The following is a 22,601-nucleotide window of genomic DNA, read 5'->3' as shown; positions in this document are numbered from 1 at the left end:
CTCTCCTACATAACAAAGTTGAGGCTCCACGCGGTTTAATGGTACCAGGTTCAGCCTTAACTTTGTTATGTAGGAGATGTTGGAGGATCGAACCTGGGGAGACTCTTCGTAAGGGGAATAATCCGCATACTACTGCGGGGAAGCCTTTGTCTCCTGATGCTCACCGAAAGGGGTGGGGTCACCCTGTTGTGGGGTCTGGGGGGAGAGTGTCCAGCGCCGCAAAAGACCTCGGGTAGGCGGGGTGAGCGGAGGGCTATTACAGTTACGTTTCGATTCAATATCACATTTAAACATTAGACGCTCAGATGTCAAAAGAAAATTTGAAATCCAATTTTGTGCATCCAGGTGCCCCAATATTAAATCTTATGACTTTAACCTTATGTAGGGCTTAAACCAAGTTCAATAAATTAAAACACACTTGATTGAATATGACCAGCTAAATCCTCAAATTCAATCAAAATTGGGTCACATGCCATATTCATGGCATAATTCTCATGGTCATATACTTTTAAAATTCAATTTTATTCTAAATTCAATTGCAACTTCATAAAAAACTCTTCAATCATACCAAATATGATGTAACTTCCATTCTTTTAATTTATATTTTGAAATGACCTCATATCCGCAGCTTGTTCATACTTCTACCAATCTTCAATGTAAAACACTTACAACTACTTCCATGAATTTAAAAAGTAATTAAAGATAATTTACTTTTACGTTATTAAAATTGTCAAAACAAATTACTACTGTCAGGATTATCTTGCAATTAAAATTAATATAATTACCAACAAATGTTAGTTTAGCTAACAATGATTTTTCCATAAGATTATCAATATGAAGATTTTATTAACAGATAATTTAGTAACTTACTCTACAAGGGTTCTTTAAGCATGAAAGAGTGCTCAAGCTTGGGTAAGCCCATATGGCCCAATTCACCTAATTTTTTTAGTTAAAAAAATAATACAATTTAATTACTTTATATTTTTAAATCATACCCTCTTTTTTTTTTTTTGCAAAAGTCATTTCATCTCATTTTACAGCATAATTAATAACGATAGTTGTGAAAAAATTGATGTTGTTGACTTTCAAGTGAAGTATATCGCATTTAATACCGTAAAAATCTTTTAAAAGGTGTCTTATGTTAAAGACAATAAGTACTTACGAAGCATTAGAACCTCTGATGAATTTATCGGTGGCAAATCTTTGATTCCAATAATAATTTTATCATATGATGGCCTGAAGAAAGGAACAATCATTTGGAATTATCCTTTTTTTTTTCTGCTGACGAGCACGTAGTCATGTTTATATTATTGGCACCAGGATGGGTTGTTGTTTATATTATCATTATCATATGATGGGTTGTTGTTGTTGTATCCTTATAGTTGTTACTGTTATGCTATCAGGCAAAAATTTATCAGGACACAACAGTGAATGATGTGTATTTATAATATAATGTAATTGCACTCTAGCTCTAAACATCAATTTATTTACTTCCGATTGATGATGCATGGATTTGTAAATTAATTGGCATATTTACTAAATACTTTGACTAGATACAAATGACAGAAGTCCACATGGATGTCAGGGATAAAGGCGCTAACGTGCTTTGAATAATTAAAAGAGACTTCCTTGCAAGAAAATACTACCTACCTATCTGCTATTAATATATAAAAAAAAAAATTAAATCTCAAACTTTTCGGATAACATGAACGAGGGGTATTGTAATTGTGAGCTTTATTTGTTTTGAAAAAATATAAAAAAATATTAAATCTCAAATTTTTCGGATAACATGCACGAAGAGTATTGTAATTGTGAGCTTTATTTGTTTTGAAAATATATAAAAAAAACATTAAATCTCAAATTTTTTGGATAACATGCACGAGGAGTATTGTAATTGTGAGCTTTGTTTGTTTTGAATTTTTAATTAAAAATATATTTTAATAATTTTAAAGTGTTAAATAATTAAAACACCAATAATTATTGAGTGGGTGAATTTATGTCCCTAACCATGTCTCAATTCTAATCTCAGTTTGATTGTGTAGCTGGCAACTAAAGCCAAGTTATATTGCCCAAAAAAGATCAGCATTGACACGTGTGTCAATGAGAGATAGGTTAACATGGAGAGTTTGGTTTATTGGCTATAAAAAATGCACTAAGCGTTCCTGCCATCACTGTCTCAATCCAATTTTTGTTTTATTTTCCCCCTGCAATATTATGCTATGTTAATGGAATAAATTAACAGACATAGATTTATCTAGGAGTGGGATTGGAGGAGGCCACCATTATGCAGAATCGGTTCACATTCTGATAATGTAATGATGACATGGGACGAGCCTCCAAAAGAGACAAGCACCACACGGTGAGCTGAGGAATGTCGGTTCGAGGGTCTTCCCAAAGGAATCATTATCGTTATCATTACTATTATTCATGTTGGATAGATTCAATGAGAAGGGACGACTTCTAGGATTGGAGCCAGGCAAAAGCAGATACATGGGGAATAAATAACATACATTGTAACTTGATGACAAAGCCACCCCAACGACACCTTTTTGATACTCTTTTTATTAAAAAATATAAAATATTTTTAATTAAATTTTATTTTTTAATAAAATAATCATGTACTTTTAAACTAACTTTATCTTTTTTATATTTACTCCTATTAAATATCCTACAATTAATATAAAGTTATTTATCAATGGGACATTTAAAAAAAGATAATGATTATAATTTAAAAGATTAAAAATATTTTATATTTTTTAATATTCAACTCTTTAAAAAATATCTCATATTATAGTTTATGTATGACTAAGAATGAAATTGTTCGTAAAAAAAATAATCAATCAAGGCGTGGTGTCGCGAGGGGTGCCAGAGATGCGAGATCTCAAAAGGATAAAAGAATCTAACTTTTAATCAAACGCAGGGAACCCAGGCTCCTTTACCACAATTCACCTACATGTGAAAATGCGAAATGAAAAATACTAACGTAGATACAGAAAAGCATAGATGCATTGATTAAAGAAACAGGGTGGCGAGCTATGCCAACCGTACAACAGAAAATAAAGACTAAAACTACATGATAAAAAAGAAAAATAAAGTAATAGATACAGAGTCTGAAACTGATAGTTTATTGATGTTGATAATGATTATTAAGAGAAAACTCCTCTATTTAAAGATGATCTTGACTTGGTACCCAAGTCCCATGATTGTTGCTTTTCTTGAATTTAGGAAGCATTTCTTCCATCATGTTCACTTATCATGAGTGATGGTCTTGACTTAATGGTTAAAACTTCATAAATATTCTTTTTTCATATAATTATTTTAAAGCCAATTAAATTGAGTTGGGTCAAAGCTTCCATGTTCACAACGCAGGTGCAAATAATGTTCCCTGCATGCAAATTTGCCAGAGTCTTTACAGGCAAATTTTATATGAATATATCTTAAAGAACTGGCTTATTTTTATTTTGATTAATAGTTAATCTAATACTTTTCTTAAAAGACACCCTTGTAATTAGGGGGACCTTCTTCCCTTCTCCTTTCTCTCTCCTTCCCTTGCCTTCTCTCTTCCTCCCTGTCCCCCTCTGTCCTTTCCTCTCTCCTCACCTCCGATCTTCTCTCTTCCCCTCCTTTAAACTAAATAAAACTTTAAGGGGAGGTTGTAAAGAGAAAGGGAGTGAAAATTTTAAAATTTTCTCTTCACTCCCCTTCCTTCCAACCAAACATAGGTTTAGACATTCATGTTACTTTTAGATCAATTGTAGAAGATTTTCATAATAAAAAATACACTGAGAACGTTATTTTTGTTGAGTGACGCACTTGAGCCCAGAAGAAATGCTGTTTTGGCTTGCTTTTGTTTCTTCACGTCAGATTTGAGCTTTGAATTGATAAAACGACATTTGAGGACAAAGCAACAGGGGGAATCCAATAAAGCATTCATCCACTCACAAATTATAAAATATTTTTTAATAAAATCATTCATATTAATAAAATTCATTAAATATAACTTTATTTTTAAAAAAATAAAAATATAAAAAATAATAATAAATCTCTTTAAATTATATAAGTAATAATCCGATCCCTTAAAATGGCATAATTTTACTAAAATTTTTAGAAATTTTTCTGTCATCGATGAATTTATTTAAATGATCAAATTATCCTTGTAACAATATCAAAAATTTAACATGCAAAATTGTAATTTGTTGTTATATTGTTACTAATATAAGAAGCAAAGTTGTGATTATTTAAACAAAACTTATAATCATCACTTATTATTTCTAACACTTTTAGCAATATCAAGAATTTGACATGCGAATTTGTGGATATAAGAATGAAAGTTATTATTATTTAAATAAAACTTGTAATCATTTTATTTTCAACAAAGATAATTTGATCATTTATATAAATTTATTAATGACAGAAAAGTTTATAAGGATTTCAATAGAATTATGACATTTTGAGAGATCAAATTATCATTTATATAATTCAAATGAATTTTATTATCATTTTTTAAAATATAAACTTTTAAAAATACCTTTCATTTAATATTCAATTTATAAAATAATATTAAAGAGGAGGGATATGATGGGAAGGATAATATTAAAAAAGTATTGTTAAAAAAATCTTATTTTTATCAAGACATTTTATATTTTGAATATTGAATCTTCTTTAAAAGTGTCTTATAATTTGAGATATGATAATAATACGGAATTATATTTTTTTAGAAATGTAAAATAAAAAAGTTAAAGGCCCCTGAATGTTATTTTTTTTTTTAAAAGTGATGATTTGGGTCTTTTATTGTCATGGATATATTTTTTTTATTCATGTCATAAGCCCCTAAATGTCCTTTTATGGTGAAACCACCCTTGCATATATCACAATTACGAATGGCACACAATATGAAGAGAGTGAGACATACTAAAACTTAAGCCTCTGTTTTCAGAAACAAGGAGTCGGGTGATTGCTCTCCAGGATGACTCAATTTTGTCAACATCCTCACGGGTGGCATGTCATTTTCAACTTTTCGTTTATTCATTTATTTATTTTTCAATAGCTAATGACTTCGATGCAGAAAAAAAGTCACCCATGACTTTGGTAAAATTTAATAGGCCACTGTGATGAGTAGGTCCAGCACTGAAGGACACAGAGGAGGTATATTATAAGTTCAATGAATGAGTAACTTTAGGGTGGACCAACCCCAATAAAATTATAATCTCAAGCTAGATCCAGAGATTAATGTGTATATATATATATATAATGTTCACAGGCATCATTCATCCGTGACAAATTTGGATGTATAGATTACACAAAAAAAAAAAAAACTGACCAAAGCAAACTCTATTGCTAACCAGATCTCAAAATGTGCTTCAGCTTCAATCCAGCCATATCGTCACTTACAATCACTCCAATATATACGTGCATGTAAATTTAGTGTTTGCTTAATTTTTAATTTATCAAAAATTGTTAACTGAATGTTCATTTGATAAAAATTAATTTGAAAAAAGTAAGTTATTATAATAAAATTTTTATTTGAATAGCTTTTTTAAAATTCAATTTAATAAATTAAAAATTATTTAGATTAAAATAATAATTGAGTAAAAATAAAAAAGTGAGAATCAATTGGTAACAATATTGTGTAAAGTACTTTTAAAAAGTTATCTAAACTTAAGTTCAAGAAATGAACTTTTTTAAATGTGCATTTTTACATGTACTCTGAAAATAATTCGAAGAAATTAAACAACTTTTAGATTGTTAAATTTTTAGAAATTCTTTTTAATTGTAAAGTGTTGGTAAACCTAACGGATCCTTAAAAAAAAAAAAAAAAGCAGGACCAGCATTAACCACTTGTCCGGGCTGGGAAGCGATGCGATCTGTATTAGAGTGAGAATGGATCCAACTGGTCTGAGGTGTCTGACATATGTTAAATCTTTTAGCCACATGATATGTTGTGGGTGGGTCTTGAATGAGAAAAATCAAAAATCAAAAATAAAAAAGAAAGAGGAATTAATTGAGGGAGACACAAAAGTGCAAAGGAACTTGTCAGCGGCACAGAGTCAGCTCACTTACTAGAGGACTGTACTTTTGTGCCGTCCAATTGAAATCAACCCGGTGAGAGAACGCATCAGGATTCTCCATGGTCACAAAACATGTCAAGCCCAACACAAATATCAACTATCAAGTCATGAGCAATATTCGTTATATGTATGTGAATGGGTCAATAGGTGGAACATTACCCACAAGCCCAAATATTGTGAGGAAAAGGAATAAAAGGGGCTCAGGCCATTGGAAAAAAATAAATCAGAACATGCCTAAATTGTCGCATATATTTCTTAGTTAAGGCGTAATTTATCTGACATGTTTGATCTAACTGTCAGCCTGCAATCTTGCATACTGGCGGAAATATATCCCTGTTCATGCGTTCTCTATTAACCGAGGGAGTGAGCATGGGATTAACGCGTGCCCCATATAGAGATGAGAACTGCTAGTTTTAACCTGCAAATCAATTAACCGAGGCTCATCCATACGCTATATAGGGGTACATATAAATTATTGGGTGTATAGTATATAGCATATATCAAGGTTGGGGTACGATGATAAGAGGAGGATTAGATGGCGCAGTCCAACGCCGTGATGGTGGTGAGGTTCAGGGGGCTCATATACTGATCAGTTTCGTTCAAGATTTGCTGCACGATGAAGCCTAGGGCACGCTGCGACGGATGGAAGGCGTCCCAAAAAGCATAGACATTTCTGTCCGGGCAGAGGTTGGACAATGGGCGGCACAGTCCCACTTCATCGTGCTCCCTCCGTTTGTATTTGTTAAAAAAAAAAATACATTACAATATTTAAAAAATCAACTAACTATATTAATTGAGTCTAAAAATAAAAAAATTAAACTATAATACTTTTTATTAATTGTGTTAAGCAAGCTTACATTAATTGTTTCTTATGATTATGAATTATAAAATTATGAGGGATACTCTAAAAAGCTTGCAATAAATGCTTATTAAAAAAAGTTTGTTTTTATTTGTAAATAAAAATAGAGGAAGCACGCTCCTTAACCATGATTGGGATATCACCAAACCTGCCAATCCCTTCCCATCTCACCGTTACCAAACACAAACCGAAGAGTCAAGTTGACGCGTGCAGTGTTATATCAAGTGGATATAAGAGAGGGAGAGAGACCAAATCTTGTAGGGCTGGTGATGAAGTCCATGTTCATTTGGAAAGCATTGGCAGAGATGAAAACGTCAGGCCCCAGTTGAGTATTGAGCTCATGGGTCATTTAATTTGGACCAGCAATGGATTGAAGATATGAGCAGCACGTTGCAACTCTGGTACGCGCTCAACGTTTTTGCTTTTCTCTCTCTCTCTCTCTCTCTCTCTCTTTTTCGATGAAAACTGAAAACATTCATAATCAGAAAAACAAAGAACAAGTCAACAAAATACAAAGAGAGCCAAAATTAATCACCATCAATCCCCTTCTAACAACCAAGGTGATGGATGATAAAAAATATAAAGATTAAAAAAGAGCCCTTAATAAAATGACTTTTCCTAGTAAGGTGGTGAGCAGTGTTAATCACATCCTTATGATCAAAGCTAATACTAACAATCCAAGTCTTATGAATTAAACTAACAGCATGTGAAATGAAATTTTGAAAAGGATGATCAGCATTCACGCCTCTAGTTAAGAGATTTATAGCTTCCAAACAGTCTGAATAAACTTCAATCTTTTTAAACCCTTGATCCCAACATAATTCAAGTCCCGTAATGATACCCATTATTTCAGCCACTGTCGAAGGCAGACTCCCAAGCTTACAACAAAAGCCCAATGTTTCTTGCTTCTCTGTGCTAACTGCGACAGCACACTCCCCAATGGAATTGTCCCCGTTATGAGCACCCTACGAGCCACCAAGTTATAACCTCTGCGTCACTTGTTATATCAGCCCATATTTGGCCTTTCTATCAAGCACCAAAGACCAAAACAAGGCGAGAATAATCAATGTGATTAGATTACCATGAGGATTTCTCTGTACTCTGAAATGACTAATGAGGTAACTCAAGAACTGTGGGATGGTGAATTGGCTAGCCCTTACAGCGAAAGGCGGTGTGAAATAGTTGTTAAAGAAGTAGTTACCACTTAGTGTCATCAGCACAAAGGGCTCTATTCACTATCTTCTCTGCTTGGGCGGCCCCTACCAACTCGCTCAACCGCTGTTGATACTGCTGGAATAGTTCAAATTGCTGGAAAATCCTTATGATGCTGGCCCGTAATTTTTTATATTAATCTAAAACTCATTGCTTAAGAGATTACAAAGAAAGGGAAAGGAAAAGAGGACAGTAGTGTTAATTTTATATCTCAATTCATGTACCAAATAAGATTGAGTAGGGTAATATGTGCGTACCTAAAGAATTCATGACCAGAGACACCTCGATTATCTTAGATATAGACAGACGTACAACTCACTAGACCCTCATAATCTTCAGAGAGTGTAGAGATAATGGAGTAGATGAAGCTATTGTGTGTTTAGTGATTATCGACTGATTGACTTATGAGGGTCCGATCAATAATCACTTTATTAAAATAATTAAACAATTATATTTCATTATTTTTGACTCAATTAGTTAATAGATAGAGAATAAATGACAGCCACTGGATTGTAGGATAGGTCTATACCTATTGGGCTTATATGGTTCACCTGTTATGGTTCATTTGGCGTCCATATATAAATATTTCAACAAGTAGTGCTTACAAATTGGATGCCTGTGTCGTTGAGAATTCCTATCTCGGCCGAAGCGAGGTTCGCTAAGAGTTTTTGGCCGGTAAGCTGAGGGCTTGGGTATGGCAACGTGGGTTCAGAGCCAATCTGGTGATTGACAATGTTAGCGAGGTTGAAGCCATTAGAGAAGCGACCCGTGGGGCGATGGGTGGGATAGTCGATGCCGTAGGTGTTGAATCTGAATATCTCAATTCATACAGACAAGTAAAGTAATGTATGCGTACCTGAAGAATCTATGAGTGCTAGAGAGATCTCGATTACCTCGAGTATAGGCAGGTACACAACTCATAGGTCCCCAGAGCTTTCAGAGAGTTCAGAGATAATGGAGTTAGAAGAAAATGAGTCGTATGTTTGCGGTTACCGACTAATCATCTTATATAGATCAGATCGGTAACCGCCTCATTAAATAATTAAATAATTATATTATCTATTATCTCTGACTCAGTCAGTTAAGAGATCGGAAATAACTAACAGCTACTGAGTTGTGGGTTGGGCCTCTGCCCATTGGGCTCACTTGTGTGGTCCACCTATTACGGTCCACACAAGATCATAAAGACCAATCTATTGGGCTTATTAATTAATGCTAATTCATAAATAATATTCCAACAGTAGGGAGGAGAGTCGGCGTGAGCCGTTGTGACCAGGTAGTCGTTAATGTTGCCGCTATCAATCAGTGAGTCCCCAAACACGAAGAAAGCTCGATCTCCCTCAGCTTTCTCTGTAGCCACTTCACTCAGGGTCAGCACCATAGTCGCCGCCACGATCACTCTGAACTTTGGCATAACCATTGTTGTTTCAAAGGCCAAGTTTTTTCTCTTAGCGCTTGCCACTTTGTGAATCCTAAGAGTGGCTTCTCCTATGCTCTTGCGTAAGGGTGTAAAGTAATCGTGTCATCGTGTTATTTTTGCCACGGTGCCTGAGTACCGTAAACTCGGTTTAAAAGAAGCAAATTCGTTCGTTACTGGATATTTAAGGGAGATGAAAATGGTTAAATAGAGAAAGGAGGGAGTTAAATTTGTGCATAACGACGAAGAGAAATGTGTACATTAACGTGTTTGGTGCCTAGTAGAAAAGAGAGAACATGAATGCGAGAGAAAACGAGGCATTGTCCTAATACTCGGTACTCCACGTTGCACTGTAAGTCGACCATTTATTGAAAGAGTGTCTGTGAAATATTAGAAATTGAGTCAGCATCGGGTCGTTATACCCTTTTCGTTTCAGTGTAATTGAAGGGAAACGTTTGTATTCCATATTCTTTGTTGGAAATTGTCAATTGAGTCGTTTTTATGATATTGAAGATTGACTTCAAAAAGCAGTAGTATGAGTAACTTGGCAGCGAGTGCGCCAAGTTCTTCATGTTTTCTCTGGTTTATTGATTAGGCTGGCATAAAAGAGACCTTTCTGAAGCTGAGACATACACGTGAAACCCATAAATGGCTAGCACCAAGCAAGATCGTTTTAGATCTTCCCTTCTCCCGCTCACCAAAGTGTTCCGTTCAATTCTAGCTAGAAGAAAAAACAATGTCGACACAAAGCGCCCTTGTACCAGACTTAGAATTATTCTAGGTCTAGGTTGGTATGGGATATTCCAATCAAACTGTTCTATATGGTTCTTATCAGCATTCAAAATTCACATGTATTCGCAGACAGATAATTAATTGAAAAGTTACTGATGTTAATGCTGAATATGGCAGCAAGTACTACGTATTGCACAAATCGCTAGAAGGTTCTGTTATCCTGTTATTTCCCCGACTTTGAATTGTAGTGCGTATGCATGCTACGTACGCTAATCTCATTAACCGACCCCTGACCTGGATTCATCGTAATTTTTTTCTATGATTCCAACAATGTGATGCAGAGATTTATAGCATGCATCCTCCTATATATATAGGGAAATAATACTAACTGGCAAATTGTGCCATCCATTTATTTACACTGGGGCAGCTTTGTTCCCAGTGACTTAAAATGTCTTTGACTTCAGATTTGGGATCTTGAAAGAATGGTACTTTACGCACGAAGAGCTCATATAGATGCAGGTCGGGTTACTTCACTTACCCGTGAAGAAATAAGTTCAATAATTTACGTAGATTGATCAGGATTCTTATGTTACATTAATGCATTATTATAACAGTTGTTACTGAAAATGAACCGAAAAGAAGGAAAAGCGTATTTCCTTGTTGGCTTGGAAGAAAAAGAAAGCCCCCTCACGAGAACTCGGCGTGATGGATGGAGCCAACCACCCATCACAGCGTGTCCCAGGAAACTTGTCGGCCATCACTTCTTGCTCTGTTTGTGCTTTTTCCCTTTTTGGGTTGCAAAGCTTGTTCAGTTCAATTTAGCTCTTTTTTTTTTGGGGGGGCCAAACTTTTTAGGTCGAGGAAGTCGTTTATGCAAATTATGCTTGCTTGGGGGGTAGCATTTATTTTTTTAATTTCTAAGTGTTTGCGTCATCGCACCTTTTTTTTTCCTGATGATTTCATTTGACTAATACTCAAGTAATTTCTAATTGTAATAGAATAAAAAACTTTTGGTTCAAAGCATGAAAGATATTTTTCTAAATACAAAAGCAGCTTCACTCAAATACATTGTCATTAATTAGTATAACCCACCAAAAAAATTATTATTAGTAATTATCAATGAAGTATAGCCTAGTGGAATTGACTGATCCCTGGATTAAAATTTAAATTTCCATAAGGAGATATATCTTTATTTAATATTTTATCTATGCTTTGAATATGATTGTCACTGGTACAAAAATACATTTGCGTGGTTAAAAATATTGTTAGCATTTATTATTAATTTACACGCTAACGTGTAATTTTCTTGACTTGTGATCCTAAATACACACACATGTAGCTAGAAAAATGGGATAGACCTACAAAACCAATCCATTTGAATGCTCAAATAGGTTTGGATTTGAAAGAAGATCCCATTTTTTGTATAAGCTGTACTTAATGTCCATGTATATTATAATTGCACTAAATTGGGAGGGCATTTTTTACCTTGCAATTGAAGGGATTTATATTTGGTCTAAAATTCTAATAATAATAATAATAATTATGGAGCAAGTGGTTTCAAGAAATAGTAATAAAAGTTACTGAAGTTGAAATTATTCGAAAGGATTAAAAATTATTAAATTTGAAATCTGGCGAAGAGAACTAGACTAAATTGAAGAGCGCTTAGTTAAACGTTTCAAGAAAGTTGCATTTATTTATTTATTTCGAGCTTGAATCTGCAATTGGGAGGGATGATATTCAGGTTTCTTACCAGCCATGGGAAAAAAGAGTGACTATGTTTGAAATTAACGGAATCAAATAAAAATGCGGAATTGTACTGAAAAAGAATAAAAATGCGGAATTTATTTTTATTTTAGCTAAGTCCGTAATCCTTTGGCTTGGTTTGAGCAGATCTCAAACAATTGATCAGTTTCTCTACGAATTGAGGGTTCTCCCTCGCGTTCCCAAATATGCGCCCGAATTGTTGCCAGACTTGCTTGTCCTTCAGTATCAAATTCCTCAATTTTCTTCAAGCTTTTATTGGAATTTCAATTGTACTCTACTCCGCATGGTTCATCAATAAATGGAACCATCACATTCCCTTACCTCCTCTTCCAGCTCCTTCCCCGTCTTTTTCTCTATCCATTCCTTCGAATTCCAAGCCGTTTTCTGTTTTCTGCTGGGATCAACCCCTTCAATCTCGTCCTCCACGCCGTTTCCAGTTTCGATGACGCACCTGACTTCGATTCCAGTTCTTTCAAGCTTCCCGCTCCCTGGTATTTAATTTTATTTACTCTTTGGTAATCTTTTTCCCCCGTTGGAGTTGTTTGAGTTACTGTAGAAATATCCTCCGCCTTCCGTTTTCCTCTTCATTTAATTTTCGGTTGAGCGAGTTAAATCATGCTGATGTTTTAAATTGCCATTACACTAGGGCTGCGATTACGTTCTGTTCTACCGGATATGATGTTTGCTGGCTTTCCTTCTGTTATTTGGATATGAAAGTAGGAGAGCTATTCTAAAATTTTGTTTTGCCGAGTATATTGCTACAAGTATCGATCAAGAAAATAATAGAAGCTGGAACTCGTTCTTAATTATTGAGAGATTTTGAATATCGTCTTTCATATTTATAGATGGATATGAAAGATGACACGTGTGCAAGAGTTTAACAAACTAACAGACTTGAGTAATGGTCTATTAACGAGAAGTCCAACAGATAACTAATGTGACTAATATTCCCTCTGCTCATCAAAAACAAATCAATCATCATCTAGTACATTGGGCACTACAACTGAACCTTCTGGTGTCTCTACATTAAGTTTGTGCCGACAATAGTTGAACAGTCTGTAGGATTGTGCTTTTGTCAGAATATCAGCAACTTAATCAAACGGAGGAAACATAACCAACTTGGACAGTGCCTGCAGCAACCATTTCACCAATGAAGTGCAAATCAATCTCTACGTGCTTAGTTTTGCTGTGTAAAACGGTATTCGCAGAAAGAGCCACAGTACTAGAGTTATCACATCAAATAGTTGGTGTGTCAACAAGAGAAATATGCATCTCACGAAGGAAAGTTAAGACCCATATAATATCAGCTACTGCATCTGCAACACTGTGATACTCGCAGAACGAGCTGTGACTGGTTGTTTTCGAGAAGTCCAAGTGATAGGTTTGGGACCAAGAAAGTTATAGAAGCCACTAGTAGAATGACGCTCAAGACAACTACCACCCCAATCTGCATCTGCAAATGCCTGAACCTGATAATAAAGTACAGGATTAATGAGTAAACCATGTGAAATAGTGCCACAAAGATATCTGAGTAGCCGTTCAACGCATTCCCATTGTTTGACAGTTGGTTCATGCATATACTGACTAAGTTTTAATAGTGAAGGCTATGTTCGATCGAGTATAACGAACATATTGAAAAGTTTTGAGAATGCTATGAAATAGAGAAGGATCAGAAAATGGACCAGTGTCTCCTGGAGATGATCGAGCATTAGAAGCCATTGGTGTAGCATATGGTGACATAAGAAGAAGATTAGCCTTCTTAGGTAATTTTGTAATATATTTCTTTGAGTGAGTTGTAGACCTTAAGTGGTGTGAGTGAATTCAATGCCAATGAAAAAAGACAATTCACCCAGATCTTTGAGAGAAAACATGAGACTCATTTTGTGAATAAGTTGCCAAACGAGTTCCTCAGAGCTGCTAGTGATTACCAAGTCATCCTTGTAGGCAAGTAGATAGGTTGTATGAGAGCCATTAGTATGAACAAAAAGACAAGAGTCAGCCTTAGAAACTTGAAAACCAAGAGAACACAAAGCATCAGATAATTTTTGAAACTAGGCACGTGGGGCCTGTTTAAGACCATAAATAGCCTTTTTATAATTTGCAGACTAGAGTCAACCCAGTAAGATCATGTTGCTCAAATCCTGAAGGCTGTGTCATATAAACATCTTCTTGTAAATCACCATTGAGAGAGGCATTGTTGAAGTCTACTTGATGAAGCTTCCAATTATTAGTAATAGCATCAGTAAGGACCACTTGAATTGTAACAGCCTTTACAACAGGATTAAAGATGTCCGTGTAATAATTACTTGCTGTTGAACATAACCTTTCGCAACAAGTCTCGCCTTATAGCGAGTAGGGGAACCATTAGCATTTGTTTTAAGTTTGAAGAGACACTTGCAGTGAATAGCTCAATGACCTGTAGGTAAAGTAAGAATCCCAAGTACAAAATTTTAATAAAGCATTGTATTCATCAGTGGCAGCTTGTTTCCAAAGAGGATCAGCAAAGGCCTCTGTAATGGAGGCAGGCACAGTGGGAGTTTCAACAGCCATAAACACCTTGGGGCTTGGGCTTGAATAAATAGACTTTGTCACGAGTGAGATTGGGGTGTGTGGTGGTAGACAAAAGATCTAAGGGAGGTGGATGAATTTGATCAGAAGCAACAGCTAGATGGTTTGAAGAAGTAGGAAAAGGCTTAGGAACAGGTGGTTGATCTGATGGAGAGGAGGTTGATGGATGGTTTGAAGAAGAGGAGAACAATTCGGGTGAGATTCCAATTGTAGGAGAAAGTGATGAATCAGGGGTAGATGAAAGTGTGGAACAACAGAGATAGGTGGAGACAAAGTAGATGCGGTCGAGGGCTTGTTAGTTGAAGTAGAAGAATGAGACTAATGAATAAGAATGGAAACAGGTTTTGGAGACTCAAGAGTAGAGAAGGAAGTGTCTGCACTGTTATTTACAGCCAGTTGACACACATAAACTTGAGAGATGGATGGAAAATGAAGTTCATTAAACTTGACATGCTGCGAAATGAAAATACGATAAGTGGAAATGTCATGACAGCAATGCCACTTGTGTTGAGAATAATAACCCAAGAAATACACTGAGAGGAGCGGTAGTCCAGTTTATGACGATTGTCAGGCTTGATAAGTGGATAGCGTTCACACCCAAAAACTTTTAAAATGGAATAATTAGGCTTAACACCATACAACTTTTCAAATGGAGTCACACCCTTTAAAGCAGAAGAAGGGTGTCTATTGATCAAGAAGATAGCTGTACAAAAAGCATCACTCCAATAAAAAAGAGGCAAGGATGCATTAGCAAGGACTGTAAGACCAATTTCAACTATTGATCGGTGTTGTCTTTCTATCAACCCATTCTGTTCAGAGGTGTATAGACATATGGACCAATATTGGATACCACACGCTGTAACAAATGGCTTGAAACTAAGAAATTCTCCCCATTGTCAGTCTAAATAACTTTAATCTTAGTATTAAACCGATTTTCAACTTGTGCTTTGATTTTTTGTAGACCCTCGAAACTTTTATATGATGTAAAAATCCATGTGAAATGAGTAAATGCATCTACAAAAGCAATATAATAAGCATTGCCACGAGACAAAAGGAGCTGATCCTTATAGGTCCATTATTATTAATTTGAAAGGAAAGTGATACATTGTATTAGATGATGGAAAGGAAGCTTGTGAGCTTTCCTTAATTGACAAACCTTACAAAGTGCAGTCACTTTTGAGTTAGAAAAAGAACTGAAAGATTTCTTAAAGCATCTTTAGTAGTAGTCAAAGTAGAGTGACCCTGTCTATTGTGCCATATAGTTAGAACATCAGAAGAGATGGATGCATGAAAACATTGTGACTTGTCAGCAAGATGTATCATGAGGTTAGGTGGAGCAGATATGGCAGATGCACCTAACTTGTGCATGCGATTGACTTTAATGCCATCCATTACTGTAAATCCTTAACAAAGCAAGCATGAGGATGAAATTCAAAGACAACACCATTTTCTCAAGTAGTTTGCGCTACAAATATTATACTTTTTTTCATCGCAAGAATACACAAAACATGATGCATTGGCAAATGAGATTTAGAAGTAGTCATATGAACATTGCCAATGTGTATGATATTAAGTCTAGTGCCATTGCCAATGAAAACCTTACTAGAACTAGGAAAAGCATCTTGCAGACATGTAGAAGAATTAGTAATATGTTGAGTTGCTCTTGAGTTTGGATACCATGCATCATTAATGATTACTTTAGGAGTAGCCATGAAGGCTTGAGCAACCTGTGTAGAATCAGTTGAAGTTGAAGAAGGTTGAGGTACATCTGTAGTTGTTATAGGGATCAATTCTTGAGCCACAGGATTAGCAACAACAGCTTGAGCTGTAGAAGAAGACTTATGAGAAGTAAAGGTACCATGAGACCCATCAGTAGCATAGTTAGTGTAATAGGCTATAGGACTTGATCCATAGACATTTGACCACAAAAAATTGTACCTATAATAGCACTGATCAGTAGTATGACTTGTACAATGATAGATTTGACAAGCAACACAATTGAACAGAATGTGTCCATGCTCGCTATCACAATACGAACAGAGTTGGAGCTCGCAGAGGACCACTACCAAGAGGACCACCGGATCCTTGACCACCAATAGAAGACGAATGAGCTTGAAACACCATTGAGGAATTGTCAGACAGATTCCATGGAACATAGGTGGAACAATTCACATGAATAGCAGACTGTTGAAGAAATGCTTCCTGCCTAGCTTTATAGTCAATTAGCTGAGTAGAGACTGTATCCAGATCAAATAAAGTTGGAGAAGCATTGATAACTGCAATGATTGGCTTAAACTCAATTGTTAGTCCATTCAAAATGTGAGAGATCTGTCAAGATGGAGTTATTGGCTCACCAAGCATTGCCAGATGATCACATGTGGATTTGATTGTAGCAAGGCAATCTTGCATGGACATTTCTCCTTTCTTTCGATTAATAAGCAAGTTTTGATGATACAAAACCTTAGAAGTAGATTTGCTTAAATATAGACGATGAAGTTTTGACTATAACTTTCAAGACCAACAAGTTTTAGGAGAAGAGTTCGACTCACCAATGCTAATAGCCAAGAAGCAAGTGCAGAGTTGAGAGCTTCATTACTATCATATTTTGGATTTTACACATCTCTACCTCTTTCATCACAAACTACATGAGGAGGGACTGGTACAGTGCCTTCGAGGTAACCATGAAGCTTGTGTTGCTTAACCATAAAAACAACTTGCTGTTTCCAGAGTAGATAGTTTGAGCCATTGAGCTTGATTGTGATCTTCTTATTGGTGAAGTGAGGATCTATAGTGGGAAGCATATCGAGAGGACCTCCACCATTGAGTGTAGTTTCAGTGGCCATCATCTTTTTGTTGAATAATCAATCCAAGAAGGAGATCTTTCAATGCCAATGATGAGAGAATTAGGCACTAGGCGATCGAAGCTTTGCCAATGGTAGTGGCTTTGATACCATGCCACAAGTATAGATCAAGGCAGGAACTCTTTCTTTATTATTGAGAGACTTTGAATATCATCTTTCATATTTATATACACATATGAAAGATGACATTTGTACAATAGTTTAACAAACTAACAGACTTGAATAACAGTCTATTAACAAGAAGTCTAACAGATAACTAATGTGAGTAATATATTTCTTTATTACAAATTCACAATCTGAGTTAAATGGAATGACAAAACGTCTATGGTAAAGTTGAAAAATGGGAGTTATGGAAGGGGAAGGCTGATAATGGGGACGTATCAAGGCATTGATGGCATTTGGAATCTGGATAGACAGTCAGTTTTGAATCGTTACGTTCATTCCCTATTATTTTTAAACCCACCACTCAATTACTAATCTACTTTGGCAAGTCTATTTTGTATCATTTACATACTTTTCTCTATTGGCTGCAGGTTCATCTACTCTTTCATGGGAATCGGCATATTCATGTGTTGTATCTCTTTATTGGGTTGCATTGCAGCTGAAGCATTTAATGGTTGCTGCCTGTGCTTTGTATCCCACCCAAAGTGAATACTTGTATTTTCCCATCTCAGCATGTCTGAGAATTTTAGCACCTTTAGTTCTTAAAATGACATTTTAGTGCAGCCTGGGGGTTGGCTCTTTACTTTTAAACTCCAGTGATTCTCCCCTCCTTTAATCACATAAATTTCAGCAATTCTTTTATGATATTTATGTATCCCTCTTTATTCCTTGACCTATTGAAATGCTAGTATAATATACTCATCACAGTGTTCATTCTACTAGAGGCCACTTTGGTGACCTTCATTGCTGTTGACCATCATTGGGAGAAGGTTCACTCTCCCTGTCCTCCCTCTTCCTTCACATGAATATAATTGCATTAGCTTACATCTATGTTCTTTCAAAAATTGAGAATGTGTAAATTTTTGCATTTACAGGACCTTCCATTTGATCCAACCGGTGAACTTCAGAGCCTTAAATCTTTCATTGAAGATAATCTAGATATGTGCAAATGGGTTGGCATTGCTGTGGTTGTAGTTCAGGTATGTTCTGCTTTACTTTGGCATTGGTGTCTAGGAATTTTTTTTTTTTGACCTGTTTACAATAATTGGATATGTTATAGTCCTTTGTCTATTCATACTGACAAGCAGCATATCCTCTCTCTTCTCAACTGAAGAGGGGCTTTTCTAATTAATACCATATAGATTTTGGATTATTAATATTCTTCTAACCTGGAAGTCATTCTGTGCCTTATCGGTATCCTGGATTTCTGGCTGATAAAAAAGGAATCTGCAATGTAGAAAATCATCTTACCTGCTAATTGTATTTTCTGTTTGTGGCACCATCCATATATTGATTCCAGATCCTTTTTAAAGACTTTTATGCGTATAACAGAGTCAAGTATATGGCCAACTTTGTATTTTTAGAGCACTTCTAGATCCCTTAGATAGTTCTCTGACAAGAGGCTTCACTCCATAGCTTTAAGCAATGAATTTGACCTAACAAAAATAGAAAAGCTAGCTTCTGCTGCTGCTGTTGAGAAAGTTACCATTGTGAAATGGGTTTGGGAAGTTGGGAATCAAATTTTGTGTCATCATTAATTTGAGCTATTTGATAGCTACATCTTTTGTTTATAATTTAACATGCTCCATGGGCTATTTCTGCCTGCTTTGATTGTACTTTAGGACTTTGGATGCCCACCAGAGTTCAGATTGGTAATTTTATGTGGTACCCCTTGATGTCATTCGAATAACAAGCAATGTTAGTCATATTAACAATCCATTATTGAATCGTGAATGTCATGTTGATCCTTGACTGTGAGTTTCCTATTGGTCAATGAGCAGTGAATCACTGCTGAATCTTTCCTTAGTATTTCTAGTTTTGTTTTGGTTCCCAGATTAGGTCATGTTAGTTTTAGCTCCCTATATTAGTGAATGCACAAGTTAGTTCTCAAAACTAACAAACTTGTTACAAAATAGACTATTTTAAATAGTCTTGTTGCCATCCTTGAATCACTTGATAAGAGAATCAACGTGCAGTGAATTTGTTATTTTCAATGACTAATTTATGCACTCCCTAACTTTTAAGTACTAAAACTTAACTATTCTAACAGTGTATGGATCAAATTGTATACTTATCTTCTTCCTGTTTCAATTGGATAGGCTTAAAGACTCTCACTGTGCACAATAACATGGGTCTGTCTCTTCTTTAAAGTCAATATTAACTCATTCCCCAGCGTCTTATATGTCTCCGTTGCTACATATTACAAGGATATTGATATGTAAAAATAAAAGTGTCGATAGTTAGTGATATGCAAAAATTATGGGTAGCTAGTGTGCATTAGGACTAATATCCTATAAATACATAGCCATTCACTCACGTAATCAGTTTTTGCATTAGTCAGAAACATATTAAGAATTTTGTGTTCTACCTTCCCCCTCCCTCCCTTTCCTCTTCTACTGTTCTCTCCCTGTTTTTCTGTTTCTCCTTGTTCCTTCTTATTTCTCTTCTCTTCGCTACCTTCATATCAGATATATCGTGAAATTTTGTGCCTATTGGTCAGAAATTTCTGGGGTAATGCTACTATAATCATGCTAATGGAATCAACAATCTGAAGAACAATGTAGCAATTTCCCATCATTATGCATTGCCAGGAATCTAGTAGTTTGTCTGCATGGGGACTTTGTTCCTATTGGCCATAGTGTTAACTATGTAAATAAGCAAGTAGCAACTTCTCAGTATGCGTGTATTAGTTGCTGGATAGACATCCTTTTCCTCTCTTAAGCTTATAGGTCGTTTTCCTTGTCAATCTCAGGCATTATCTCTACTGTTGTCATTAAATTTGCGAGCCACAGTTTCAACTCGGAGAACAGATTTTGATGATGAGGATGAATATGATGTTAGGGGTAGAGGTCGGGACCCCCTACTAAATCATCAATCTGGTCAGTCATCGGGGTTTACCAAGAGTGATATTAGAGGAACGCTTTCCGACTGGAGCTCACGGATGAGAGAGAAGGTATGCTGATCTGAAGTCTGAACAGAAGTTTATTTGATTACCTTTTACAGAATTTATGCTTTTATAATGTTAAAAGCATCAGCACGTGGTTTTTTAAGAGTTTCTCAACAATAAAAGATTTTTTTTTTCCCCAATACAAAAATTTGATTGGTATGCTGGTTAATATTTTGGGAGAATGACAAAGAGGTTCCAAAAGGATTAATTCAAGTTAGATTTCAAGTGCCAAACTTTAAAAATTTTCAATTTAATCTCTCAATTTTGTAATTGTATTGTAATGAATTTACAACTTGTTTTTGAAATTTTAACATGGTTGAAAAATAAAAAATATTTATTTTTTCTTTTAATATTTGGAATACAAGTTGTAAATTTATCACATTATAATTGCAAAATTGAGAGAGTGAGTTGCAGATTTTTGAAATTTAACATTTGGAACCTAACTTAAATTAATTGGTCTTTTTAGGACCTCTCTGTCATTTCCCTAATCTTTTTGTTGTTCATAATGGAATTGGGTTTTAGATTTGCAGTTTACGCAAAATTGTATGGTTTTGTTTGAATGCAAATCCTTTTTCAGTACTCCAATATGTCAGGGTTAGGCATTCAGTCATCTGCAAACATTTTTCAGTCACGGTAAAATTATTTTGAAGTGCTGTTTAAAGTCTTTGCTTATTTCCCCAAATTTTTTTTTTGAAGTGCTGCTGTTTATTGTCTTTGCTTTAGACATCTGTTTTTTAACCTACAATTTTCATGATGAGAACAAATTGGGAATGAAAATGGTTTGCATAGGTTTCTAAAATCGTCCTTTTTATATTTAACTGTATGGTAGACATGGTAAGCCAATTCTTGCAAGATCCAAGGAATTCTGCATTTCAAGCTTTGGGTCTTGGGATAAACCATTCTATAACCCGAGACTTGTTATTTCCATGTTTGTCAATACTCAATCATCTTATTTAAAAAATAAGCTGACGAATCCGCTTATAATATTAGTGTACTGTCACTTAGGTAAGTTAGGCACCATTGTTTGATATTTGCAGTATAAATTGAACTCGGGTGATAAGTACAATTTACCAATTCAGAACACTCCAACAAGCCAGAATTCCAGGCAGTGAAGGCTACAGGTCAACAAGCAGTTATTCTATATTTTGACCTCTGAGTGTATATGTAATATAATATGTTTATCTCATCTATTTTGTTTTCCTCTCTGTTTCATTCATTTTTCTGATTTTTATTTTTTTAATTCCTTTCGGGCATGGTACATGGCATTCGGTCTTCTTGACTCCAGCGACTTAGCATGTCTTGTCTCCTAAACTTGTAAAACATTTCTAGTTTTTGTGACAAGAAAGAAAAGGGTGGTGCCAGTTAATAGATGGTGGTTAGGATGTGAATGTTGCATGAGGTTTGAAGCTGCACGGTTAGTAGTTTGTGAATAATGTATCCTTATATGGATTTCACGGTTGATGGTTTGTGAATAATGTGTCCTTGTATGGATTTCATTGCACACACACATAAGTTATTTTGTGCATGGCATGACATTTTAGTATGATCTACTATTTATGATTTGTCACTGATGTGATTTGTTATGAATTGTATTTTCCGTATATTGATTTATTACACATTTTTGTAGGCATCGTAGAGTCTACGAAGTAAATCATATTTAGTAGTTTATTAGTTTTGTGTATATATATTGTTTATCCTAATATTGGTATTGTTACATTAACATATTAAGTTGATTTGCAATCATGCAATGAATTCAACATATGTTATTATTTAAATTCGTACATCTAAACAAGGGCTTTGATAGGGTCCATCGTAACTTAAAAAAAAAAAAAACAAAAAACTTAAAGAGTCTTAGACTTTAAGTTTTAAATCATGTAAGCCAGTTTATAAGTAATGGGTCATATGATTCTCTTCTTTGATTTTGTACAAAACAAACATATTTTTGAATGTTTCGTAATGAATTTGGGTCTTTCCACATTTATTTAACTCTCCACAAGCAAGAAAGAACGTT

General features: G+C 35.1%; 1 protein-coding gene and 1 pseudogene across 1 annotated transcript; one reads left to right on the top strand and one right to left on the bottom strand.

Annotated features, from left to right (window-relative positions):
- Window positions 1–6,599: 6,599 nt before the first annotated feature.
- Window positions 6,600–9,559, bottom strand: LOC129302022 (GDSL esterase/lipase At4g28780-like; annotated as a pseudogene).
- Window positions 9,560–12,176: 2,617 nt separating this feature from the next.
- Window positions 12,177–22,177, top strand: LOC129318423 (tetraspanin-18-like). Its single transcript, XM_054963176.1, has 7 exons — window positions 12,177–12,438; window positions 12,530–12,543; window positions 18,015–18,114; window positions 18,333–18,413; window positions 18,519–18,623; window positions 20,396–20,596; window positions 21,628–22,177. Exons 1-7 carry the CDS (start codon window positions 12,238–12,240, stop codon window positions 21,700–21,702), a joined length of 777 nt encoding a protein of 258 aa, XP_054819151.1. The 5' UTR covers window positions 12,177–12,237; the 3' UTR covers window positions 21,703–22,177.
- Window positions 22,178–22,601: the final 424 nt, after the last annotated feature.

This window comes from Prosopis cineraria, unplaced genomic scaffold (genome assembly GCF_029017545.1).
Source record: "Prosopis cineraria cultivar Desert tree isolate PC_DT_omini unplaced genomic scaffold, ASM2901754v1 PC1, whole genome shotgun sequence".
Classification (NCBI taxonomy): domain Eukaryota; kingdom Viridiplantae; phylum Streptophyta; class Magnoliopsida; order Fabales; family Fabaceae; genus Prosopis; species Prosopis cineraria.
This window is presented reverse-complemented; position numbering and strand designations above follow the sequence as displayed.

What these genes read in the sequence shown, in the direction of transcription:
- LOC129318423 (XM_054963176.1), top strand. Translation starts at nt 12,238, where the DNA reads ATGCGCCCGAATTGTTGCCAGACTTGCTTGTCCTTCAGTATCAAATTC. An exon ending in ATGGTTGCTGCCTGTGCTTT is followed by an intron (nt 18,115 to 18,332) that starts GTATCCCACCCA and finishes TTGAAATGCTAG; the next exon opens with TATAATATACTCATCACAGT. An exon ending in TTGCTGTGGTTGTAGTTCAG is followed by an intron (nt 18,624 to 20,395) that starts GTATGTTCTGCT and finishes TGTCAATCTCAG; the next exon opens with GCATTATCTCTACTGTTGTC.